At 35.0% G+C, this 27,979-nt stretch overlaps 2 protein-coding genes across 6 annotated transcripts; one reads left to right on the forward strand and one right to left on the reverse strand.

Moving 5' to 3' along the window:
* Positions 1–3,055: 3,055 nt before the first annotated feature.
* LOC124364536 (lactoylglutathione lyase) lies at positions 3,056–27,838 on the forward strand. Of its 5 annotated transcripts, none has more exons than XR_006922624.1 (7): positions 3,056–3,336; positions 4,739–4,962; positions 6,659–6,726; positions 14,482–14,571; positions 15,525–15,629; positions 25,771–25,815; positions 26,984–27,838. XR_006922624.1 is itself a non-coding variant. In XM_046820096.1 (7 exons), exons 1-5 carry the CDS (start codon positions 3,265–3,267, stop codon positions 15,617–15,619), a joined length of 549 nt encoding a protein of 182 aa, XP_046676052.1. In that variant the 5' UTR covers positions 3,056–3,264; the 3' UTR covers positions 25,771–25,815; positions 26,984–27,838. The 5 variants fall into 5 exon arrangements, 4 of the variants coding, with proteins under 4 accessions (XP_046676052.1, XP_046676050.1, XP_046676051.1 ...); XM_046820096.1 differs by having other exon boundaries at positions 15,525–15,619; XM_046820094.1 differs by lacking the exon at positions 25,771–25,815.
* LOC124365460 (uncharacterized protein K02A2.6-like) lies at positions 21,110–22,072 on the reverse strand. Its single transcript, XM_046821443.1, has one exon. It carries the CDS (start codon positions 22,070–22,072, stop codon positions 21,110–21,112), a length of 963 nt encoding a protein of 320 aa, XP_046677399.1.
* Positions 27,839–27,979: the final 141 nt, after the last annotated feature.

The raw sequence follows: 27,979 nt of genomic DNA on the forward strand, positions 1-27,979 counted from the left end.
CAGCTCTGAAACAGCCTCTCCGTTCAAAGTAGGCAGGGGGTGCCACACCCTTGTTGAGGCTAGCAAGAACCTCTGAGGTTAGGGAACAAACCCCATCAACTCTAACAGTCATCTTCCACAGTAGACTAGACCTATAGAATTGCCCATGAATCCCAGAATCTCGACATTTGCAGTTAGTGATGTGCCGCTCCTGGGCATCCATATGGTTGCCCAGATTGAAGTGACATATCGGTTTTTGTTGTGCCCAGTGGTGGGTTCAATTGGAAGGTATAAACCAGCCAGAAGAGATCCCTGCTGGGTTAACATTTATATATAGTATATGTAAAGATTGATGATGGCTTATGTTTTAGTGTGTATGAACTATGGTTTGCAGTGATCTTTTAAGTGCTGTTCTACACATTGTTTTTAAAATCGTCTGAATCAACAAGATCCTATTAAACAACTGTCCCTACAGAATTAAGCCATATGAGATATATGCTACGAGCCCGGAGTGGTTAGGTGCCAGTAATGGTTTCGTCGGATGTGCATCGTGCATGCGTGGTCAAGGGAGTTCGTTAAAAATGGCGGTTCGCCGATATCTACGCAGCGATCGCTCCACGTCCACTTTGCGTTTAGTCGGAATGACCCCGTTCCTGAAAATAAAAACAATTTACACGTGGACTCGGCATTTTAGAGAAACAAGTTCTGCGTTAAAAAGAAAATTGCATGGACGTACTCGCAGTGCAACAGGACCTGAAAATATTGCTTTAGTAGGAGAATCAATAATGCAGTCACAACGGCGCTTAGCGCGAAAACACGCGACGGCCCTACACTTGTCGGACCACAGTGTTCGTAGAATTGCCTACCGAGATCTGATCCATACAAAGTTTTGGTGACTCAAGAATTGACTGACAGAGACTTCGAAACCCGAACAAGATTGTGTTAAGACATTCTTACAAACATGTGCTGCACTGGTGTCATCCTTTTTTTCGGACGAGGCCCATTTTAATCTGTCAAGTGCAGTTAATAAACTGAATTTTAGATATTGATCTAAACACAACCCAAGAGAACTTCACCAACGTCCTCTTCGTAGCCCAAAAGTTTAGTGTGCAGTTTATCATGGCGGTGTGTTAGGTCCATATTTTTTAAGAAGACGGTGAAACAGTTACGGTTAACAGTCATCGTTATTGTACGATTTTGGATAACTTTCTTCGAACAATGAACATGGAGTCAACGTTTGGTTTCAGCAAGATGGTGCAACTTCGCATACATCTCGTCGATCTCTTGACATCCTAAGAGACATGTTTCCTGGACACATTTGTTCCTAAAAGGTCATATCAGGTGGCATCCACGCTCACCCGACTTGACACTTTGCGATTTCTTCCTATTGGGATACCTCAAATTCAAAGCGTTTCAGAATCACCTCAGAGACGTAGATGTTCGACTAAAGGAAGTGATGGCAAACGAGGTTGCTGCCTTCCACTCGAGGTGACTCGCCGAGTAACAGATACCTTCCGAGAAAGACTTAATGATGCATCAACAAGGAAGATCGGCATCAAAATAATATTTTTTTAAACCCACACTCGACAGCTTTAATTTAATGTAAATGACATTTTGTGTATTGCGTTTTATTAAAATGTATTTTTTGTCTTATAAGATTTTATTTGATTGCCATCTAAAATAGGGCGTTCTTTCTGCCGCACCCAGTAAAAAATCATAACAAGTTTTAATGCTGGGAGAAAAGCTTTCAGAAATTTCTCTGCCAGAGTCTAAAATTATTAATTAATTTCAAGTCGAGTCTCTTCATAAGTCTGGACAGATGAATCCTCATTATTAATTATTTCCTACGCTACTTTGCATCCGGTGGGAGCTGTTTCAATGTGTTGCTCATAGATGTGTCTTTTTGCCTGATTTAGATGAGATTTATTTTCTTTTGGAAGCTAAGTACACATTATAGGGTAGTAGAGTTTGTTCCAAATTATTTCTTAAAAACTTATTACATTACAAAAATAGATTACCAAAACAATACTCAATCATCATCTCCCAACTTTTATTTTCTTTTAGGCACTATACGTTTATTAATTTCGACATTTCTTTTTTTTGTCTATATGAAATTGTATTTCTAATTGTGTCAAATTTTGTTTCTGTGGTTTGTTGTTACTATTAAAAAAATTGTATTTAAGCATTGGCCAACAACCATAAATTTGACTTATTTCGTAAAAATTGCTACGGGTTGGTGGGTGGTGGCTCATAGTGCCTAAGCTCATAGCGCCACAACGTGAACCTGATCACAGCGCCACAACGTGCATGTGCTCATAGCGCCACAGATTTGGCCGGAGTGCTCACAGTGCCAACACAACCTAATAAATAATCGCATCCACGCTCACAGCGCCACAAATTTGTTGTGGCGCTATGAGCTGTGGCGCTATGAGGCCGCACCCGGGTGGTGATCCAGAATATTTTCTATTCGTACATTAAAATGAGCTGGGGTTTTGATAGTGCAAATTAAATACAATGATCAGAGCACTGCCAAATATATTTTTAGTAAGTTGATGTTTATGTTATTTAATATAGATAAATATAATTTACAACATTTAACTGACTTGTCATCTAAATATTAGATAAACTATTTAATGTAATGCTAAAATAGCTGGTGTAAAGGAAATCGAGAATTGTAATTTGAAAAGTATCAATGTTGACAGTTCTTTTTCATTATAATTCTTTACGTATTTAATTGCTTTTCTCCCCGTATTTGGACTATCATTCCTCAAAATAGCCTAAGTGTCACGCTTCTTCACACTATCTAGATGTCTCTCACAACAGTCTAGACGAGACTCTGACGCTGTAAGAGTTAAAACAAAAACAGTGAAAATATCTGTTCCCGCTAAAAACAAAAACACTTTTCTCTTAAATTTATCTATCAACAGTAGATTTTATTGTATTTGATGTAACTTGTGTTAATAATCCTCGACTATATAATGTATACGTCACGAATTATTGACTAGAGTTGCTATGCCTTGTTATCAAGGTGGTAGTACTGGCTAGGTTTTTATGCTTATTGCTTATCGTTCCAAGTTCAACTAAACTAAGTACAAGCCATCTGTGGGCACAAGGGCGACGTTAAGCGGATTTTTCGTAGGCTAGATAACCTGTTAGTTAGTTGTATTGTAACCACCGCATCCTAACCTAAACTAGAAATTACATAAGTTGGGTTGGTTACATTGTCGGTTTTAATCTTTTAATTATTGAGAAACCTTTTAAATATTAGGACTTAGACTTATAGTCATGGGTGATACTACAGGACTGTCTAATGTTGAGGTGAAAGAGCTTTGCTTAGAGCCTGAAGTTGATACCAAGGTTTGTTAAAAAAAACATTGAACTAAGAAATTCAATAATTAATCCTGGTTTTATTTCAATTTTATAAGAAATATTATATTATTTTAAATCTATTAATTAGCATTATACAAGTTTTTGTAATGAAGAAAAATGCTTGTTAGCTTTAATCATTTGTTATCTTATCTAGGCCTAGGTCTACTAAATAACACATATTTAGTGTTGCAGTTTTGCAGTTCTACTTTCATTAAAAATCATCTGTACCAACTGTATACACATCTTCATATTCTAAATACCTTTTTATCTATAAGTAACTTCTTTTAAATGAAAAAGATAGTTAACTTTAGAAAACTAAACAAAATAACACTTAAAGATGATTTACTGTGTTTTTCTCAGTTTCAAGTTGTTTGTTTTATTGTTACATTTTCTTTATTATTTAAATGACATTTTTCCTGTCACCTGTCTTAATTTTATCGTTTGATTAATGGCTATGGTCCCTTTAGTATTTATGACATTACATAATTGCTTAAACTGTTTCTATTAATTTGAAACATATGACTTTAATTCAGCATTATAGATACATTGTTCTGTTATTTGATATATAAAGTATCGATGATTGTAATAAGCGAGATAAAAACCGGACCCGCTTATTGTACTTTACCCCTAAAAGGACCTTTGCACTGTTTCTGTACTACTGGATATGATATTCAGGTTTGGGCCACCTCTTTTCGAGATAAGGAGGGATAACGGGCACTATTCCAATTATGTCACTTCGAAGAAGTACAGGCTAGCTCATATACATAAAAAATAGAAAAGTATTTTTCATTACAGTTAGTTTTAATATCTCAGGCCTAATTAATATCTGAATTCAGTTCTCAATACAAATGAAAATGGTAAAGAAAAATACTAAAATTATTAATGTTTATTTAGTGCATATACAACAAGAATTCTGAATAAGTGCTGTATTTACTCTAGCTACTTAGAGCTGCACCAGTAGGCCTATGGTACACTTTGACAATGCAAAAAAAAAAAAACAAAACTGCTGACAAGAGTGTAATACAATAGGAGTATCTATATAATATTCTGTACTCTGTCCAACTATTTATGAACTACACATATATTATTTTTTTAAACGTAATAAAGATGTTTTTTCTTTTATTATAAAGACTACATTACAAAATATTAAGTGCGAGTAATCTACCTTCATGTAACCTTTTATGTCCAGAATTGAGTGTTAACAAAATTTTTGTTCAAAACAGTTAAAGCTCTATTCTTTGAAGCATTTAAGAAAACTAAATACTTATTCAAAACAACTAGAAAGTAGTTAGTACCTGTAATTTATTACCTTTATAAATTCACTTTTGAATAAGAATTATGCTATAGATAATGCGAGTTTTGTTCATAACTTTAAATGAATTATTGGCAGGACTTTATCATGCAGCAGACTATGTATCGTATCAAAGACCCGAGGAAGTCACTCCCATTTTACACTAAGGTGTTGGGAATGAGATTGCTTCAGAAGTTAGACTTCCCTGAAATGAAGTTTTCGTTGTACTTCATGGGCTACGAGAATGCAAACGAAATCCCATCTGACAACAAGGAGCGAACAGAGTGGACATTCTCACGTAAAGCCACCATTGAGTTGACACAGTAAGTATTTTAAATCTTTATTATATTTTTGTTTTTGGGCCTACAAAAATAGCTGTTAAAAAGTCTTGAACCAAATTAAACAAATTTTTAATCTTTAGATTTATGTACCTTTAAAAATTGTTTCAGTTTTAGGTTTATTTGAATTCAATATGTTAATGCTCATTGAAAAAAAACACACAGCCAATGACTGCCGTATTATTTTTTTTCAAGACACCTACATCGTAAATTACAATATGTGATCACTCTTGTGGTTCATTTTAAACAAAGTTTCATCAGGTGTTGTAAAGTACGTATGTTCTGGATTATATTTTGTGAATTTGCAGCCTGTAAAATTGATTAACACATTTATGACAACAACTTATTTCCAGACTTTTTTATTTGCTGTAAAATTTTTCAATAATAATGGCAAAAAACCGTGATTTGTTAATGTTAAACGTGTTAGTGTAACGAGAAAAGTATGTGAGCTTTGCAATTTTGCACAAAAAGTTATTTAAATATGTTTTTTCAATGTTTCTCTGTGTATACAAGGGGTAATAAAAAATTTAATTTACCTTAAAAAGTAAGCAATCGTTTGCCCTACATGGTACACGATAGTCTGAGGTATTTATTTAAGTGTGGGTTCAAATTTCATGAACCACCAACACATGCAAACAATGAAAACACAATAAGGAAATACAACTTGTACCCCATTGAGCACACAACGCACTTTAATAATGCCTGGTATTTACCCGATCGGGTACACAATGGCAGTTTTGAAAGGTTGTGTTTATGTGATGGAGTAAACATTGTTGTGAATATGTTAAGAGAAGAAATTTTTTAGTTTATTAAGGAAAAGATTTTTTGAAACTATACTATGAGACTTGTGACAATAAAACAAAAACAGCTGCTGAATATATGGAGAATTAGCTGAATAAGATTTCTATCAGCTTCTCGTGTTGCACAGGTCTCTTCAAAACCAATATGGCTCATGTCTAACATGCGATGTTTGTTTGAGAATTTAATTCAGTCAAATAAGGGCTTCGGAACTACAAGACAAATTTTTTCAAATCATGGTTCTACCCTCATAAAGCACAGAGAAACCAAACCTTTGTATTGACCAGTATTATTTTATTTGTTATTTAAAATTAGATGGAACCTGAGCTATGCTCTCATTGAAGGGAGGCTTTACATACGCTCTTCATAACAAAGCATATATTCCTGAAAGCCCAGAAAAGAAGTATGATGCCTGGGAGTTTTACTTTCATTAATTGTTGAATCATTAACAAAATATAGGTGGCCAGGTCTTTCTCACAATTTTGTTCACTAGGAATCTTGTAGTCTATTTTTAAGAGCAATTAAAAAAAAAATTGAGTCATATACGGCCCAAACATGGTTTTAAAAATGTTTATTTTATGATTATAATGCTTTTTGGACTGTAACCTTAGTTTCTTTTTGAGTAACCCTAGATTTAATTTGTCATGTAGCCTATCTACCAATCAGGTAACAAACCAATCCATTAAAAATTGTCTAACATACAGTTTTCCTTTCAAAGATTTCTAGCATGATATTTTCCTTTGCTGTTATATTGAAAAATAATAGTCCTTACAATATTTAAAATAGACTTAGTCTGTGTAATGCGAAGTACAAAAGGATTCATGTAATTAACTGTTAGTGTTCATTTGATTCATGTAATTTATAATATTACATTTTTTCCTAGTAACTGGGGAACAGAGAGTGACCCCGATTCAAAATACCACAACGGCAATGATGAACCAAAAGGATTTGGTAAGTCTCTAATTGGTTTTATTTTCTAATTTTAAGTGTGTATTTTTGTAACAGTTAGTTTTATAGATACTAAAAATGCTGGCCTACTTTTGTCATCACTTTTTCTTAAATTATTCTTAGTTTTTCAATATTAGCTGTCATATTTAGAGGCCATTATAATCTGATTAGCATGTTCCGAGTTTGTTTTTATGCAGTTACTAAATGTGAAGTGTATGTCCCGGTAACTGACACGTGTCACACGGTTTGTCATGTGATAACTACCAAGTTTAAGTCCTATGTTGGTGATCTATAGTATTGTCATTATTTGGTACATGATAGAAAATCAGGGATACGTCATGACCCAAAGTACTAACAATTTGATTGGAGAAAAACCTAGTAATTATAGATTTAAATTCTTTTTGTATTAGGTGACTCTTTAATTTCAGCCATGCTATTGACAAAGGACTGTTGTACTAGGGAAAATTCAGTAGCATGATGCTCTCCTAGATTACAGATAAAGGTTGTCAAAAGCTATCCTGCTAGTCTGTAGTAAGCTTACTTGTTAACACATTCACTGTATATGACAAAATTACCGGCGACAGAAAATGCGGGAATTGTTTTGTTTTTTTACTTATCCAAAACAGAGTCAGGATAGCCGAAAGGGTTGTCCAAGGTATCCCTGAAGCTTCGTTGGCCGGAACGGGTGACTTCATGTCCGTGCCGAGTCTGCTCGTCATCCGCACCGGGTGCCGGTCCCCGTGTTGTATGTGCTCGCAGCGCACTAGGTTTTGGCACAAACACTCGTGGATTACACGTATATAGTACATGAATGACACGTAGATAGTACATCAATTACACGTATATATTAAATATTAGTTTGAAAAATATACAACATCAAAAACAGTTAACACTCCCCCCTCCCGAAATAAAAAGTAAAAATTAGAAAAAAACTATATACATCTCCACCCACCGCCAAATACTAAAAACTACTTATTTGTCCTCGTGATACTTATCAAAGCAACTGAGTTCACACAGACCTGGTTTGTCAGGGCACACTGCACAATAGTACACTGTTTCCTTACGCTTGCCTTCTTGGTAGCAAAAGCGGCACCTCAGGTAAATGATTGGTTTTGGTAGCGTTCGTTTTTGGTTTCTCCTGTTGGTGGTTTGGACCATCTCGTTGTCATATTGTGTGGAGATGTAGGTCACCGTCCGCTTATTCCTCAATTTTCCAATCATGACACTTTGGGCATAGTTCGCTAAACCAGTCAATTGGTTTATTGTCACCTGGAATGGGAACGAGCAAGCCAGGTTGACCAGTGCATGGCATGTTACGTAAACCAGCCATGTCGCTAGCCGTGCCGGCCCATTGGGGGTGGGGGACGCCGCCTTCACCGTCCCTGGAACTGTTCGAACTCGACTCATTGTCTTCATCAGATGAAAAATTATCGTCAATAACATTATTGTCTTCCTCCATTATGAGTACATACACTTACACAGTCAACAGACACTATAATTCACTCACACAATATCGCAAAGCATACACAACAAATGAAAATGGCAAACCGGCGACGAATCGCACCAACTGACTCATCAAAACAGGCACACCTCGCTATGAGTGTTACAGACTTCCCGGGCAATTGCTCAGCTCACACTGAGACAATATGAAAGCAGCTGCCGTGTGCCGAGCTTGCTTGTCCATCGCCCAGCACGCCATTTTCGCATGACGAGCATGCTTGTCACCCTCAGTGAATGTGTTAAGAGGGTGCAGTACCCATTGTCTAGCCCCTTATACCCACTGTTAATTTCAAACGTCAGCCTAATCGTATTTTTAATTGGATTTGTACGATTTATATGATAATTTTATTTATTTCACTCGTCCTGTAAATCCAGTGTTTACTTTACCTAAAAACATAAAAAATGTATTAAATGTAATTATGTGATTGTGTTTTTAGTTAATTCTATCATCAAAAGTTTTATCACTGGATTTCCTTTTTACATACATAAGCCTGAACATATTTTTTGTTACGTCAAATTATCTCGTTTAGGTACGTCAGGAGGATCGTTTGAAATTAACGTTGCATATATGAGACTATGCAAGTCACAATCGTCGAAGGGTACTGCGACCTCTTAAGTCTACTCCCAAAAGACAAGTCCTCTGCTTTTGTATCAATATTGGTTCAAAATGAAACATCATACTGATGATCTTTGTTAAGTTGTTGTTTTGTCTTAATCTCAGTGATGGTTCTATGCAGAATATTCTTAGAAGATTTGGAGAAAAACCAAGACAGATTAGATGTATGAACTTTAAGTGATACAAAACTATTAAACATAGTAAAAATATGTCAGTAACTTACTAAAATTTAATGAACAAAATAAGTAAACTGTCCAGTTTCCAACTGAAAATTATCAGACATGTTATTGTAGAGTAGATACAACAATATAATTAAATATAATAAAAATTATTAATGGTGTAATAATCCAAACCACTCGTTATGTCTTAGCAAAAATGTATAATAGTCTTCTCCTCATTTAGAATCCAATTAAAAAAAAATGTTTCAAGGGGAAACTCTACACCCAACATCTTTTATAGTGTTATCCATATTCTGCAACTACCAAATCATGGACTCGTTAGTGGACTGTCTGAAGTAATTGTCCACATTCTTATTTTTGACTGAAGGTAGAGAGAAAGTTAACTTTTTATATACTACTATCGTGGTAGACTTCAGTTTATATAAAAAAGTAGTTTACTTTAACAAAATTCAGTCATATTCTAGCTACATTATTATCTGAAAATATTGAAATAAATCTTAAAGAAGATAAAGTAACATATCATTGAAATGGGTATGATGGAAGTAATTGTACACACAACCGACTTGAAAATTACATCACATTTTTATTTTAAGAAAATGCTGATAAGAGTGGCTTGTTCTGATGTGGTTCTGAATATTATGTAATTATATAAACTCACGAGTAATGTTGGTACTGTCTACTATTATTTATTTCTTTATTATTTAGTGTACCGTAATCATTGTGTTTTATGGATAGTATTATGAAGAATTTGTATTAGCTTTAATATAAATACACATATTGTTAAATAAAGACTGTACATAACACAATCAAGTACATTATAAGAATAGTTATGTAATCAAATGAAGTGATCATAAATTCAAGTTCACATATATAAATTAATGTGTACCTTCTACAGACACACATAACACTACAGTTTTGGTGGAAAGGGTTGATTCAATGTGAATGTTGAGTTTAACTCCATTTTACTGTATGCGTAGTGACGTGTTTGAAATCAGACGTTGTTTACACCTGATGATACAATGAGAACATTTCAGCAACTAGATTACAGGGGATGGCTGCTAGGTAACCAGACAGACCTCTTTTGTTGCCTTGGTGCCTCTGATGTTGAAAACACAAACACAACTAAGAACTCTTTGTTTTGCCTAGAATTATTTTTTTGAACATCTTCGTCACCAAATGGCTAGGTTGGCCCCTATGGTGAGGCTGGTGGGTTCAAGGATATTAAAATTCTGACAGGTACTTAGTAGTAAAGCCAAGGTACTCCACTGTTTTGCCTTGCTGGCTACCTTCAGACAGACATGGACTCCAGATTCATGACTGTCAGATGTTAGATGCTGCACTATGTTGAAGGTGAAACAGAGCTAAACACACTGTTCACATCTGGATAAAATTTATCCCTTTAACCGTCATGCTCAAGTTACATAATAACCGCTACACCCAAAATATATCTTACAATACTCATAAACTAGCGAGTTCATTGGTTTTAAAATTATCAGCTGGTTTGTTTTTTTTATGACAGATTTATATTGTGTTATCAGAGGTTCTTTTAGATAAAGAACATTGCTGTCTGGTTGGTGAGATTAATCAAAGCACTTAGAGGCCAAATGCGTTGTTGTTTGATACGTAAATTGTTTCTGTTTATTGTTTTTCAAACATTCATTTGTTATATGTATTTATTTATTTATAATTTTATGGCCTACATTGGACCACTTTAGTCACTTTATATTTTCTAGTCTTTCTTTTTTTATCCACCCAATATTTCTTCATCCTTTCCGAGCGTAATTTCCTTTCCTCCTCCGGAACCACTCTTCCTATTCGTTGTTTGTTTTTTTTTCAGCTGTAGTGTAGAGTGTTTGTCATTCAATATCTTCAATGTGTTTGTCTTGTGTTTTAAATCCTCTACTGTAATTTGTAACTCTCTCATATCTTCTTTTAATTCTGTGATCCATTTAATGTCACTTTTACTATACCACAGTTTTTCTACTATTTTCCTGCTAATTCTATTTTCAGGTGTTCTTAACAAATGCCCCAGGAATGATATTCGTTTCTTTTTAATTATACTTGTAATGGGTTCTATATTTTTGTAGACTGTTTCATTGGAAGCTAGTCTCCAAACTCCGTCTACTTGATAGTTTTTGTTTAAGCAAGTTCTGACTATTCTTCTCTCCATCTTAAGAACCTTATCTATTGCAATAGTATTTGTTGTTTTAAATATTGTTTCACTTGCGTATGTAATTTGTGGCAGAGCAACTGTTTTGTAGTGTCTTAATTTTGTATTTATTGAAAGACATTTTTTATTATACGTATTCTTAGTAGCATGTTTAATCTTAGTTAGTTTGTCTATTTTACTTTGCCAAGATGGTTTTTCATTCAGGTTATAAGTGATTACTTCTCCTAAGTATTTAAATTTCTGCACAATTTTTATATTGTGGTTGTCCAGCCTTATTTTATTTGCAAGTGGAGGCTGCGTTAATAAAACTTCTGTTTTTTCAAACGATATCTTTAAACCAATTTTCTGAGCTATATCTTGTAAAGATTTAATTTGCTGTTTTGTTTCCTGAATGTCATTGGCCAAAAGAGCTAAGTCATCAGCAAACCCCAGACAGTTCAGATTAATGTTGTCCCTTTGATATCCAATCTTTATGTTTTTTTGGTTATTTCTTTCCCATTCCCTCATGACGTACTCTAATGCACAGTTAAAAAGAAGCGGTGATAATCCATCACCTTGTCTTAAGCCAGTCTTTATCTGAAATGGTTCTGAAAGTTCTCCTCTAAACTTTATTTTAGACTTTGTATTAGTTAATGTTAGTTCTATTAATTTAATTAATTTGGGGTGAAGTCCAAAATGTCTCAGTATTTTTAATAGTGATATTCTATGAATGGAATTATAGGCTTTCTTGAAATCAACAAATGTTATCGAGAGTTGTTTATTTTGTTTTCTATAATATGCCATAATTAACTTTAGTGTAATTATTTGCTCTGTACAACTTCTCCAAGGCCTGAATCCTCCTTGGTATTCTCCAAGTTCTTGATCTAGTTGGTCCTTAATCCTGTTGTAGAGAATCTTTGAAAAAATCTTATAAGTACAATCGAGGAGTGATATACCTCTATAGTTATCCGGATTACATCTGTCACCTTTCTTGTGCAAAGGGTGAATTATAGCTTTAGTCCATTGATCGGGAAATTTCTCAGTAATCCAAATTTTCTGTAGTATCATATGGTTATATGTATATTGTAAAACTTATTATTATACATTTGTATATTATGATGAACACTTAACACATTCACTGCTTCAGAAAATATTGAAACTGATTAGGCAGGTGGAGTCCGTTAGCACCGAATCCGCCAGGGCCGAATAGTGAAAATGGTTAATTTAATATTTTATTAATAATTTCTTTTCCCAAAAATTAGATATTTATTTTTATGTTTTTTTTCATGTCTTATATTTATTTATAATTTTAAAATGTCCACCAAGACTGAAAACGATACTTTCCTATAGCCCAAATCATTCGACATTCACGGACAGGAGTGCAACAACAAAAATGTTATACACCAAATTCCTTGGAAATGTAACGTCTTTCGATGTGTCTCCGATCAGAAACGGCAGCACATAGCAGTGACAAGCCTCCTATCAGAGACAAGAGCACACAGCAACAAATATTGATTGGAAACTTAACATTTTTTATTATCCTAAAAGTCCCATTTTACTCAATTAAATTTTCATGTAATTTCCATTTACACTATTTACAACATAGTTTCCACCACCCTCTGAATTTTCTCATGGGGGTTTGCCACTTGTCAAAGCAGGCAAGTACACACTCGCATCATTTGGTTTTAAGTCACTAGCAAACAAAAGGTGTTATAAATTTGCTATCTGAAATTGCACTTGACCTCGCCATTGCGAACCACATGGAGCACACAGACTTGTGTGACACTAAACAAATGCAATGCACAGTTACTGAAAATGAAGCTATTTAGCTTCTGATTTAAATATAACAATATCAGGTTACTAACACGCTATGAAAAAAGCCAATTCTCCAGCTGAAATGATGGAGGCAAACTAAGCGTATATTGCAACAATGACTGAAGGTCTCCAATCGGAGATGGCGGCACCAGGAGTGAGATCGGTGCGTTTAATAACAGTAAATGTATTTTAATTGGTGTTTAAAAATGTTTAGAAATAATGTTGATGATTGTTTACTTTAAGAGGGTTCGGTATGCCCTATCCTTCCCATGTTAATTTGGCCAATTTTATGTACCTTTTTCTCAGAAACCTTTAAAGTTATCATCATCAAACTTTAGGACACTACTATTTAGACCTTTGTTAACATTTAGAGCGGAACAAAGTTAAGAAAAAGAAGTTTTTATTTAATTTGTTGTAAATAAAAAAATTTATTAATTTTTTGTAAAATAATTTATAATTATAATTTTTTTAATAAAAATTTAAAATAGATTTTTATAATGTCTTCCGCTCTAAATGTTAAAAAAGGTCTAAATAGTAGTGTCCTAAAGTTTGATGATGATAGCTTTAAAAGTTTCTGAGAAAAAGGTACATAAAATTGGCCAAATTAACATGGGAAGGATAGGGCATACCGAACCCCCTTAATTAATAAACTTTAAATATAATTTTCTGATTAAGATAAATATGTAAAAAGACAGATAAAATACTAAATGCTAGTAGATCTTTGTACAGAACTACAACTATAACTTCATTGTGCATTATATTAATTATTAAATGTTAACCAGCGAAATCAATTACATCCATATATTCACAAACATATAACCCGATATACAGTGATAACGATGTATCATTCATTTTAGGAAAGTGGTGATCTGTAGTAGCACAGAATCTATCCTAATATTTGATCATTTTTGTCAAATAGATCTGCATGTCTAAAATGACCAGAATAACCTTAACATAGGATGTTAATACTGCAGTAGAGTGGGGTCAGCATTTCTCTAATATAAAGTTGTCTCTTCTAGACATATTTGTAATTATGAAGAAGGAAAAGCTAGGTTATATATCCACAACTTTGTAGTCTTCTTATAAAAATATCCTGCAACAAACCATTTTAAAATCAAAAATATTTTGTATTTCTATATTGATCCAGTGTTTGATTGTGAATATTAGATACTGTCTGAATTAAGGGATTTTCGTTAACAAAAAATTAAAATTTGATTGCCATCATGACAAAAAAATGCACAAAATGCGTCAGATATGTTTGTAGTATCAAATGGTTTTTGAAGAGAAGGACAAATGCGCTTCACTCGAATTAAAAAAAAAATATTTTTTGTTCTCAAATCTGAAGGAACACTTCTTCTTTAATAGGTGAATTAAATTATTGGCATACATATTTTATGGCATGAATTGTAAATTCTATAACATCTGAGATTTGTATCAAACAAAACAATTCTGTACCACAAAATACGTGTTATACTAATTTGTGGTTGGTCATATTACAGGCCATATTGGTTTGATGGTGCCTAATGTGGATGCAGCTTGCGCCAGATTCGAGAAGCTCGGCGTCACATTCAAGAAGAGGCCTAATGATGGTATGATATCTATTTTAATCAATCCTATGAATTTGAAATGATTTTTGGTTGAACGGAGTATGGCATTTGGTTATTATATAGTAAAAATTAAATTAAATTTTTGTATTATGTATTTACCACACTTATTTTTCTGCATTTTAAGTAGTGTCTAATTAGTTAACATATTTTTTGACAGTATATTGTTATATTAGTGTTTTATTTATTGTTAAGTATAGATTGTTGTGATAACATGTCTACATATACTGTATACTGTGAAGGGGTGTTGAATTGATCAGACACATATGAAAAGTGTTTAAAAATGTTAATGACAAGGTCAGACAGGCATGGTATAATATTAGGGTTATTTATGTGACCTTTTTCTAAATAAAGTGCCTCTGAAAGTTTACTATACAACTAATTTGATGCCTTGTACAGTATAACTGTATTTTTGTACTCTATTTCTAAGGGCTGATGGAATTTCGTTATTGTCTTAAACATTGAGTAAACAAAAATTGAAAAAGTTTTCTGGCACATTCTCATCAGTCTAAAATTGGAATCAGAGTAATTTTTATAGCAAAATTCTGAAAAATTTCAAACGAGCGCTATGTAATCTTTAAACAAAGATATGAGACAGATAGGTAGAAATTGATTTAAGTCAGTAAATGATTTTTTGAACGCAAAAGAAAGTTCTGTAATCATGAAATGGTAACATGTGAAGGTGCCAAGATCACCTTGCCAGCATAGATTCACAATTTCCAAACAAATCAATAATTTATTAAATATTAACATTTCTGCTTGCTGACTTAGCTCAATACTTTGCCCCCAAAACATGTTGGATTAGGTTGTAATGGGCTATAAAATAATTTCCTTGAGTCAATTTTTTAGCCTAGACTCAACATAAACATTGAATTCCATGTTTATATTATGACAAACATGTCAAAACATGGTAAATAAATAAATATGTTTACTTTTAGGTAAGATGAAGGGAATTGCTTTTATACAAGATCCTGACGGCTACTGGATTGAGATTTTCAATGCAAAAGGAGTCACTGAAATAGTGAACAATTAAGTAAGTCAATGTAAGTAATTAGTATATGTTATAGAGTATATAGCTTTTATCAGCAAATAGATTTTGATTTCATGAATAAGTCACTGTTTTGGCACATTATATATAAAATTGTGAGTTATTAGCTGCCAAATACTTTGAATTTTACTCTATTGGAACCGTTATGTACATACAATATGAATCTTATATGTTTTGTTGGAACAAAAATGTAGATACACACAGCATAAATAAATAAAAACACAACTATAGACATTTTTCATATTATTTATTGATTGATGTTGGAGTAAAACTTTATCATGTTGGTTTGATAACTGATATTTGTTTTATACTTTGTGTGTTCAACCATTAAAACATTAGATTGAACAAGCTCGAGGGGTGGCCACCGAAACCCAGTATTAAAAATTCTGGTGAATTTCTTAGATTATGCGAAAACTTACTGATACTAAGTCGTAATTTTTGCAATAATGGGATTTCAATAGACAATAGACAATATTCCTTATTGATATAATCTTGGAGAACAGTATATTGCATCACTTTAAAAATAAAATAGATTTATTTATTATAGTGAATATCTTTTTTATGGGTTGAGAAATTTTTTTCAGTGTAAAAGTGTCTTGCTTGCAGCCATTGTGTCAGCATCCTTTTAAAGTGAGGTGGAGGCTCTTTATGCAGGTATTTCGGAAGGTGGTTGAAGTAAAGTGCTCCTTTGTAGGATGGTTTTTTTTTCTCAAAAAGACTTAAATGATGAGGTGGTAGAGTGAATTTAATGGCATTACGGGGTTGTTGTTTAGATGTCGATCTCTGTGCCTGGTCTGTTCTGAGGTGACTACATGGAAGATTACTTCTCGGATATTAAGAGTTACAACAGTGAGGATGTTACATTTTTTTAAAGTTTCTTTGCAGCTCTCCTGAAATTGAAGTCCTGCTAGGCATTTTAGGGCTCTCTTTTGTTGTATGAGTATCCTTTCCAAATTGTTGTTTGTAGCTCCTTCCCAAAGCACCATCCCATATTGTAGGTGTGATTCAAAAAATGAAAAGTAGGCTATCTTAGCTATGTGTATACCACTCACTTGTTTTATTCTTTGTATCACATAGGTGTCTGAACATAACTTTTTGCATAGCTGATCAGTATGGGGTTTCCAAGTTAGACTTGAGTCCACTACAATCCTAAGACGTTTTGTTTCCTTTTTAGCTGATATGTCAGTTTCTGTCAGATTTATGTCTTTATATTTGCAGAAAAGGTTAATTAATTGTACATTTTAATTTTCATTCAGAACTAAGTAATTTGAGGAATAATATTTTTTAATCATGTTTAAAGTGGGTATTTATGTTTTCTGAGAGTTGTTTGGTTGATTTGCCTGATAAGGTAGTAACTGTATAGTCTGCATATATTACTGTGTAGCAAGTCTGTTGAAATTGGTTGGGAAGGTCGTTGGTGAGCAGAAGAAACATAATTGGTCCCAAGAGTGATCCTTGTGGTACTCCTCTTTGCACATCATCAAGCCGTGATTGAGGCTTTGGCATTAGTCCTCGGTTTACTGAACTTCAACCAGTTGCCTCCTGTCATTTAGATTGCTCCAGAACCATTCTGTTTCTGTTCCTTCTATGTCTAATTTTTAAAGCTTTTGTAGTAAGTGGTTGTAATTTAGGCAATAAAAAGCCTTATTTAAGTCCAGGAACAAGCTAGTTACAATACAGCCCTCTTTTAGTCGGTCAATTATGTAGTCCATTAGCTGTATCAGGGCGCTGGCTGTAGATCTTCCCTTTATGAACCCGTGTTCTTGGCTTGTGAGCAGATTGTGGTGTTCCAGGTGATGAAGGAGCCTTTCAAGTGCTGTTTTTTCTATAATTTTAGGAAGGTAAAGGTGAGGGAGATGGGCCAGTAGCTGCTTGTATTTGTAGATTGTCCACATTTGCGTTTTGGGCAAACTTTTGCTATTTTTACATCTTTCTTTGTTACAAGTTTAACCCTTTCAGTGCCAACGTCCGACTACACGGACGTACATAAAATGTGCAAGAAGAGCCAGCGTCCGACTACAAGGACGCATGTAAATTGTGCAAGAAGAGCCAGCGTCCGACTACACGGACGTGTTTTAAAATATTCGTAAAAAATACAAAAAATATCTAAACAATCCAAATTTTGTTATACAGTAGAGTCCCGCCAATCCGAACTAATTGGGACCGAACCTTGTTCGGATTGACGGGAAATTCGGACTAGGCGGATTTTTGTTAAATAGTACCATTTATCAACTTTCAAGTGCAATTTACGTGGTTTTAAAACAATTAAATGCATACAAATAATCAAATGCAATAAACAATAGTAAGTACGTATTAAACGTAATAATAATATTACAGCTTCCTGTCTTTGTACGGTAACATCGCGTGGTCGAAAACTGAGTGCCATTGTTTGTGCGTAATGAATCTAGTAGAAGCCACCTGTCTGTGTGTGGGCGGGGCGAGTTGGTCGGTGACCTTGAAACAGTGTGGCGCGCAAAACTATTGGACTGCCACTACCTCACCCCTATCCCCTCCACCACCCACCCCGGTGACGAGTGGCGAGACGACAGTTTAGTGCAATCTTCCATACGCGCAGCATGTGCTCTTACTGTGTATTCTGTAGTTTTGTGGTTTGCAGTTTTGTTTGTTCTTTGTTCTGCTCTGTGCGTATATCCGATATCATTATGGCTAGTAAACGTAAACACAACTCGTGTACGTTAAAAGAAAAACTCGAAGTTCTCAAAAGACTAGACAATGGTGAAAGTGCTACTCAACTTTCAATTGAATTTGGTGTCGGTAAAGCGACGATCAGTGACTGGAAAAAGAAGCGGGCAAAAAATCGAACAATTTTGCTCTGTTACAAGTGAAAACACACTCTAGAAAAAACGTCAAACTACTACTGTGTCATCGTATGACAAACTCGATGAAGCACTTTACTTGTGGTTTTCTCAAGAGAGACAAAAAGGCATTCCCATTACCGGCCCTCTTATTAAAGAAAAAGGCGCTTCTACTAAACATCCTTATGGGAGGCGATCCGTCATTTTCGGCTAGTTGCGGTTTTTTTAGATCGGTGGAAAAAAAGGCACGGTATCAGGCAACTGACTGACTAGTAACTGGCGAAAAGATGTCTGCAGACAGCAACGCAGCCGCAGAGTATCTTCAGGAGTTCAAAGAAATTACATCCTCCTACTCACCCCAGCAAGTGTACAACGCTGATGAAACGGGGCTAAATTTCAAAGCGTTGCCAACAAAGAGCCTAGCTTCAAGAGAAGAAAAGTCCGCTCCTGGATTTAAAATGGATAAGCAACGACTAACCGTATTAGCATACAGCAACGCTTCCGCCACCAATAAGATACCTTTGATGGTTATCGGTAAATCCAAAAAAAACTCGATGTTTTAAAAACATGAATATGAACGCTCTGCCGGTTTACTATAAAAACCAAAAGAAAGCTTGGATGGATCGTGCTTTGTTTTCAAGAATGGTTTGAGAAAACAATTTTGTGCCCAACGTGAGAGCCTACAATGAAGAAAATGGACTGCCTGATAGAGCGTTGTTACTCATAGATAACGCTCCGTCCCATCCGGATGACTTAGAGCTGGTTATTGGTGATATAAAAGCCATTTTTTCTACCACCGAACGTTACTTCGATCATACAACCAATGGACCAAGGAGTTCTACAAGTGTTGAAGCAAAATTATCGAAAAAGCTGCTCCGAAGCCTGCTTGAGGAAAATGAAGACCTCACAATTCTCCAAAAGCTTAAGAAAATCACGATCAAAGATGTAATTTTCTGGGTGGCAGAGGCTTGGGAGAACACAAGCGTAGGAGCTCTGCAGAAATCTTGGAAAAATCTTTGGCCTGATCTGCTGCAGTTTGTATGAAGAGGTTGTTCCACCGGTAAATGAATGCGAACTTCTTCTTCCTCTTGTAAAAAAAATACCGGGATGCCGAAATGTAGAGAAGGAGTGTGTTGATGAGTGGACGGCTGTAGATGACAAAGGCTTCGAGGAGTACACAGACGAAGACATCGTGGCACAGGTGCAAGGAGTCCCAGCTGATGACTCATGTAGCAGTGAGGATGAGGGAGACGCCCAAACTACCGATATTGTTCCACACAGCGCAGCTGCAAGTGCCCTTTGACCTCGCTTCTACGCTACGTCGAGCAACATGCCGCTGCTACTCCCAATGACGTAATGTTCATTCGGCGTTGGCGAAACATTGCATCGTCCAGTCGTTTTAGTGTGTTGCGTCAAAAGAAGATCACTGACTTTAGGTCTTAAGAAAGTGTTGGGTTTTGCAGTGTTTTGTTTTACGTTTTTATCCCTTATTGTGGTCCAAGTTAAAGTACAAAATTATTTGCTAAGCCTTGCGTAGGGGTTTGTACATTATAAATACAGTACAGTACAGTACTAATGTTTCATTTATTAACAGTATAAATTCCGTACAATGTATGTATCATCTAACGTTTCAAATGTAATTTCAGTTTCTATATGTCAGTAAGTAAATGCTTTGAGAAATAAAAACTTACGTTTTACTATAATAACTGGTTTTAATTTATTTTCCTGCCTTTTTAGCAATTTTATATTTTCTCCTAGCCGTGTTCGGATTAGGCGGATTTTCGGATTGGCGGGGTTCGGATCGGCGGGACTCTACTGTAATTGTATTTATAAAGATATAAAGTAATAAAAAAACATTCAGTTGAATGTATTTCCATTACATTAGTGTTATAAATAAAACAAAATGCAAGTGGCTGTGGATGTCGCTAGTCTGAGTCAGCTGTCGTCTGTTGTTTACTAACCAACTACGCAGTTTCGTCGATTGCGCCGAGCTAACTTGTTGTTTCGTTTATAATTGTTGTAAAATGTTTACAAAATGAAGCGTAGTGCATCACCTGTTGGTGAAAACACTGTACGGAGAGTGTTAGAAGACTGTGATGTTCGTGGCCGGTGGTAATAAAACTGGGTAATAAAATTACACCAATTAAGGAAAACTATTGGACTACATCTTGGTCGGGAGGACGCGGGTTTCACGGACCGTGGGTAAAACTGGACTGGGAGAGAACACTCGCTGCTGGAACGGTAAGGAACGTTGGCGGGGAGAAGTGGCGTGACCTCAGTAGCCAATAGGATCTATTTCACAAAGTATGGTCTCATATGACGTCACATACATGTAACCGCCAACGGCCAGATTGACAATCAACATTCCTATCTTAACAAATATATTTTAGATAGCTGACTATTTATATTGGATTCAGATATGTACACCACATTTCCTCCCTTCCAAAGTTGAAAAACACTGCAAAATAACACACTACATAGTTTAACAAAAAAAAAAAAAAAACATTGTTGAAATTCAATTAACACATTAATACAGTAACATCAATAAATTTTCCTTAAACTACAATAAAGCAAAATGGTATGAACGCTTTGGTTATCACAACTAAGACAAATAAAACAACATAATGAAACAAACTAAAATAGAACAAAACAATATAATTTACAAGTTCATCCTATCCACGGGATTTCTAACCCGCACAGGATAGCGTCTATCATTGTTGTTGTTTGGGAACACTGCCGTCGCAGCCGGTGACGTGTTGCCACGATCAGCTGTTTGTTTACCGTTAGAACGGCACGACACTGAGAGGGGAGGGGAGCGAGCCACACGGCCGCTCGGCGGAGAGTGGGGACTCACCGCTATTGGTTCTCGCCCCACCACCGGCGTCATGACCGGGGGGGAAGAGGAACTGTCATCGAAAGCGTCAGCTGATTCTACCTGTTTGTTTACATCAGCTGGCTCTCCCTGCACGGCTACAATCTGATCAATATGCCGTCTGAACACAATGCCAGACGTCAATTCAACTTCGTATATAACATTGCTGATCTGCTTAATTACCGTAGCACTAACCCATTTGTCGCGGGTGCGATAGTCCCTAACAATTACATTTTGACCAGGATAAAATAGTCTAACTTTAGTTCCAGAGAAATACTCCTTTTGCTTGTCTTGTCTTTTACTAACTGTCATTGACAGGTTAGGCCTTAATAAATCTAACCTAGTCCTTAATTGCCTATTAAACATCAACTTTGCTGGGGTCTCATTGGTGGTAGCATGAACAGCATTTCGATAATCAAACAATATTCTACTTAAAGCTATATTTACATCTTTCTTATCACGTAAAGCACATTTGATCTTATTCTTAGCATATTTGACAGAGTTCTCTGCCAAACCGTTGCTCATGGGATGGTATGGAGGACTCAAAGTATGTCTGATACCATTGTTTGACATAAAATTATGAAATTCAAATGAGGAAAATGGTGGACCATTGTCACTGTGGACAGTCTCTGGCAGGCCAAACCTACTGAACAAATCTCTTAAATGATTTATGGCTACATTGGCTGAAGTGGAAGCTACAGGAAACACTTCCAGCCACTTGCTGTGCGCATCAACAATTAGTAGATACATTTTTCCATTAATCGGACCTAAATAATCCATGTGAAGCCTTTGCCATGGACTTGAGGGATAATGCCACGTATGCAGCTGACACTTGCTAGGGTTATTTCTCTCCATTAAACAGGAAAAACAATTATTTGCCAAGGACACAATTTGATCATCAATATTAGGCCACCAAACATAACTACGAGCTATCGATTTCATTTTGACTATACCCATGTGGGATGAGTGAAGCTCGTCCAGCACATATTTTCTCATTTTGCTCGGCACGACAACTTTGTAACCCCAAACCAATATATTATTTACTATAGACAACTCCTCCCTCCTTGCAAAATATGGCAACAACTCCTTGTCATCCCCAGGGATGCTATTGGGCCACCCGTGCCTTACATAACCAATAACTTTGCATAAAACTGGATCTTTTAGCGTTTCTGCTTGTACATTTTCAAAAGTTAAAGGCACAGAGCTTTCCAAAAGACAATGCAAATAACTGCCCTTCCAGTGGTCATCGTCGCTCACTTCCGGCTCTTTCATTGTCAGTGGTAGCCTGCTGAACGCGTCGGCATTACCGTGATCAGCTGATTTTATATATTTTATATTAAACTTGTACCCTGACAAAAATAAACTATATCGCTGCAACCTGCTGGCGCTAAACACTGACAAACCCTTATGAGGACCAAATATTGATAGAAGCGGTTTGTGGTCCGTACATAAAGTAAATTCCCTACCATACAGATATTGGTTAAATTTCTTCACGCCCCAGACAATTGCTACAGCCTCTCGATCGATCTGGGAGTAGTTCTTTTCAGCATTAGTTAGCGTTCTAGACTGGTATGCTAATGGTTTTTCAATACCTTCTGGTGTGACAACACTCAGGACCGCACCTAGTCCAAAAGAACTCGCGTCTACCGCCAGCTTCAACGGAAGTTTGCCGTCATAGTGCGCTAAGACAGTCTCATTACTTAGCAGTTCTTTTACTCTATCAAATGTCTGAACACATTGCCTGTTGAAATCAAATGGAACGTCTTTCTTTAATAAATTGTACAATGGGCTTAAAATGCTTGACAAATTTGGAAGAAATTTAGAATAATAGTTAATTAGCCCAATTAGCGATTTAATTTCTGTGACATTCTTTGGGATAGGTGCGTTCTTGATTGCTTCTACTTTCTTGGGATCGGTGTGCAAACCGTGTTTGTCAATGACAAACCCCAAATACTCTACTTGGTCAGCAAAGAAAGTACATTTACTCTTTTTGACAGTTAAGCCTTTCTCATTCAACCTCTTACACACTTCTCTTAACTTCTCATAATGAGCCTTATCATTTTCAGCGGTTATTAGAATATCATCTAAAAATATTGCAATTTGATCTATACCCTGGAGAGTCTGCTCTATTTTCTTTTGAAAAATAGCACTTGCTGAAGTTATGCCAAAAGGGACACGGGAATAACAAAATAAACCTTTGGGTGTACTTATGGTACACAGTTTCTGAGACTCTGGATCTAACTCTAATTGGGTATATGCTCGACACAAATCGATCTTACTAAACTTCTCGCCCTTTTGCAGGTTTGCACACAACTCATCTATTCTTGGTAACGGAAATTTTTCTACTTCTAAACAAGGGTTCAAGGTTACTTTAAAATCACCGCAAATCCTGACTGAACCACATTTCTTTAATACAGGAACTATGGGCGTACCCCAATCTGAGCTACTTACAGGTATTAACACTTTCTCATCTACTAGCCTAGCTAGTTCGTTTTCAACCTTGGCTTTCAGGGAAAAAGGTATTGGCCTAGGTTTGAAATATTTAGGAACCGTGTTTTCTTTTACTGTTAACTTTACAGGCTCGCCTTTAAAACAACCTATCTCGTCACTGAATACCTTAGGAAATTCTTTGAACAACTTGTTCTTAAGTTCAAGACAACTATCAGCATCGGTTTTACTTATCTCAAATAACCTGTCATTATTTTTAAACGAAATTTCAACCCCTAGAGCACTTAACCATTCCCTACCTATAAGTGGATGAGCACCAGACTTGATGACATACAAGTCCATTACTTTGTTTACTTTGTTATAATTAACTTCAACTTCGATCTTGCCTACAAGTGTGATAGGTTGATCGGTATAAGAGCTGAGTGTCCACTCACTAGGTTCTAATTTACACATCTGGAAATGAGAATTGTAATATTCCTCACTGCAAACACTCACAGAAGCCCCTGTATCAACCTCAAACGTTAAGCTTTGCACGCGTGGGTTCGAATCCCATCCTCGTCGCCATTTGTGATGTTCGTGGCCGGTGGTAATAAAACTGGGTAATAAAATTACACCAATTAAGGAAAACTATTGGACTACATCTTGGTCGGGAGGACGCGGGTTTCACGGACCGTGGGTAAAACTGGACTGGGAGAGAACACTCGCTGCTGGAACGGTAAGGAACGTTGGCGGGGAGAAGTGGCGTGACCTCAGTAGCCAATAGGATCTATTTCACAAAGTATGGTCTCATATGACGTCACATACATGTAACCGCCAACGGCCAGATTGACAATCAACATTCCTATCTTAACAAATATATTTTAGATAGCTGACTATTTATATTGGATTCAGATATGTACACCACAAAGACGATAGTAATGTTGTTGTGAGTGACAGTGAAACGGAGAGTGTTTAGCAAGATGGGTACTTTGGGATTATACCGACCACACCCAGACATGAATCGTTATTTGACATTTTGCTTCTACTGATTACTAGATTAGCTTAGAATAATATTTCGTCAATTTAAAACAGGAATTGTCTTATCGCAAACCCCTCCCCATCCTCAGACAGGGTCAAAGTCGAGCGGTCTAGTAGATAACGTGATTGCAGAGTCTCGTCGCCCAATCAGCTGGTGCGTCGCTTTGTTGTACTTCCGTGTTTTACCCCTACATTTCTCCAAACACAAAAATTCAACAAAAACAAACATTACCAAACAAAAACTGAACTCTTTATTGAAAAAAATACACACAAAACTTGTTTTTATTCTTGATCACACTCCGCCACCCAAAATGCCTGTGCGTCCAGCCGAAGGTGCTGTCGAAGCCCGCGCTGATGTCAACGAAAGAAAAACATCCCTCGAGATAGTACCTATCAGTAAAATATAAAATTCTAGAGGGGCTGATCAGAAATATAAATTGAATTGTAATGGAAAGGCAATTATGTACCGTGCAAAAAACTTAAATAATCATGTGATGCCGCTCGGCCTGCCGTAATCGGGATTCTCGAGAGAGATAAGATAACAGCGACAACAATACCGATCACAATACCTGGAAATGCTTGTTGATTGATGGAATGTTAGTTCTGTTACTCAATTACATCGTTTTATAACGTTCTAAGTTCATTGAAAAATGTTTAAGCGTTGGGGGCATATAACGGAATCTGACCCCATTAACAATTGATAATCGTTGTAAGTTTGTCATTTTGTAATTAAAGAGTTGTTTTTTTCGTTATATAATGTTTATTTCTATAAATTTATATTTTTGTGTTCTTCATACTGGTGTGGTCGGTATAATCCCAAAGTACCGCAAGATGTGCCAAAAATCCAAATACGTGTTATTATTGAAAAACAATGATAAAAACTTTATTTTTGAAGATAGATGTAACATTTTTTGTGTATGTGTTCAAAAATATGTGGAGGTTTAAATACATACTCAATTTATGGAACAAGGATTTTTTTACAGGCCTTATATTTACACCAAACTGAAAAATTCATCATAAAATTTTATGTAAGTAAAAGTTTTTCTGGTTTTATATTTTTAATGCATGTTGTAGTAAATTTATTTTTCAGTATTAATTTAAAGCACATTGTTTAGAGCAAAACAAAACAAAAAGTAACAATTTTCATCAATAAATAACAAAACTGTGACAGTTTTTGCAAACTGCAAAAAAATTGGCAATTATAGGCAATTATGGCAATCACATATATAGCCTGGCTCTTCTTGCATGAGTATATGGCACTATGCCTGGCATTTCTTCCACGCGCACAAGGGAGAATGTCTGGCACTGAAAGGGTTAAATTGAAAACTATTTGTTATTGGTTGTGGGGGTAGAGCATATGTGGTGGTGTTCATTTGGTTGTTTTGAAGGGTTTTCTGTGCAAATGTAGAGAAAATGAAGTTAAAATAATTTACTATTTCTATGGGATTTTTAATGGTAGTGCGATTTAATTTCAGAAATTACTTGTTTGTCTGAGTTGTAGGTAGGTAGCTTTTCTTTCATTGTTTAGTATATGCCAAATAGTCTTGGACTAATTATTGGACCTGTTAATTTGACCCGTTATTCTTCCTTTCTAAGAGCTTGAAGGTTGTAATACTTTTTTGCGGATGCTGTCTCTGCATTGTCTTTAGGTCTTGGATATGCAGGTTATTTAGCCTTGTACATTCCAAATCCCATGCTTGTGTGTGTGCGTGTTGCTTTACTTTGTTTATTGTTAAAGGGCAGATTTCATTGAGAGTTGATTAAATAATGAGTTGGCGTCTTCTATTTGTAGTACATTGTGGTTAGTGTAGTTCTGAAGTACTGTAGTTTGTTGTTCTTTTGTTAAAATCAAGAGTTAAAACTCAATGTTAAAACAATCATATCTAATATTTTTACATGAATCCAATTGAATTTACTGAATAAAGAAATGTAAAAATTAGAGATTGGCTGATACTAAGAAAATTCTATTCTGATTCTGATACCATTAACCAATATTGTGGTCTTGATTCTGAATTTGATACAGATTCCTAAGTATTTATCTGAAAGTATGTATATCCGAGGTATAAGTATAAGTACTCCATCTAATACATTTTAAAACCGTGTTTAAACAATTTTTAAATTAATTAATGTATTTTCTTTTAAAGTTATTAGTGTAAAAGTAAGAGTGTTAATAACTATATTTTGTAAATTTTGTAGGTGCACATGCTCAAAGAAGAGACTGAAAGCAGGTGAATGTACACTACTGATTCATTGTAAAAGATATCTGTATCAAATTGCACGACAAATTTTAGTTAGTAAAAATTGTTTTATTTAGCATTAAATATAACTACTACTATAGCAAGAAAAATTTAATGAAATTATAAATTTAAATTATATTATACATAATTTAATTTAAATTATGTATAATATATTTTAATGTATAAGACACTTAAAAAGTGTCTTATACATTAATTTGAGAAAAAGTTTGTTATTTTGCTTCTTTTCACTTCCAGCAGTTGAGAATTAGTTTCAGTATTTTAATTTATAAAAATAGGTTTACATTAACATTAGATTTGTTAATGCTATACACTAAATCACATTTGATGTTGTATAATTAGTCTTGAGTATATTACATAACAATTTTATGTATATTTACAATCGTGAGCATTATTTGCTACTTCAGTGCCATGTTAATGTTCACAGTATTTGAATGTTTATTATATTATTGTTTAAAGGTACTGTATTTTGTATTACAGTGTAATCCTTGCTACTATTTTCAATAACATCTTGCCCAGACTTGAATAGTACTAACAGTGTTTTTGACATAAACATTTTAAGATGTAATAAAATATTGTGATACTAGCTACGTTAGTCTTTTGAAATGCTGTACTTATCAATAGGTATGTAATATCTAGATTTAAACTGGAATTGTATAATTGAATCCCACAAATTTAGAAAAAAACTATTTTAAAATAGTAAAAGTTGTATAAGATTAAATATAATTCTATTACGTAGTTACCCCGGAATAAATTTTTATATTGAAACATCGAAATGCTATTGACTAAAAATGTATTATTTATGGAACATAATATATAGAGTAATATAAAAAATTAAGTGTCATTTTCATTATTTTTCTGTTATTTGTACTCTGCAAATGTTGGTATAATATGTTATTAAACAGTTTATATTTTCTACATTGGAACTTATTTTACC

Source organism: Homalodisca vitripennis, chromosome 6 (genome assembly GCF_021130785.1).
Source record: "Homalodisca vitripennis isolate AUS2020 chromosome 6, UT_GWSS_2.1, whole genome shotgun sequence".
NCBI classification, from domain to species: domain Eukaryota; kingdom Metazoa; phylum Arthropoda; class Insecta; order Hemiptera; family Cicadellidae; genus Homalodisca; species Homalodisca vitripennis.

Bases quoted from the DNA above. Each gene is read 5' to 3' on its own strand.
- LOC124364536 (XM_046820094.1), top strand. From the start codon at position 3,265: ATGGGTGATACTACAGGACTGTCTAATGTTGAGGTGAAAGAGCTTTGC. The intron at 4,963-6,658 runs GTAAGTATTTTA...ATTTTTTCCTAG, and splicing joins GCCACCATTGAGTTGACACA to TAACTGGGGAACAGAGAGTG. The intron at 14,572-15,524 runs GTATGATATCTA...GTTTACTTTTAG, and splicing joins CAAGAAGAGGCCTAATGATG to GTAAGATGAAGGGAATTGCT.
- LOC124365460 (XM_046821443.1), bottom strand. From the start codon at position 22,072: ATGTATCTACTAATTGTTGATGCGCACAGCAAGTGGCTGGAAGTGTTT.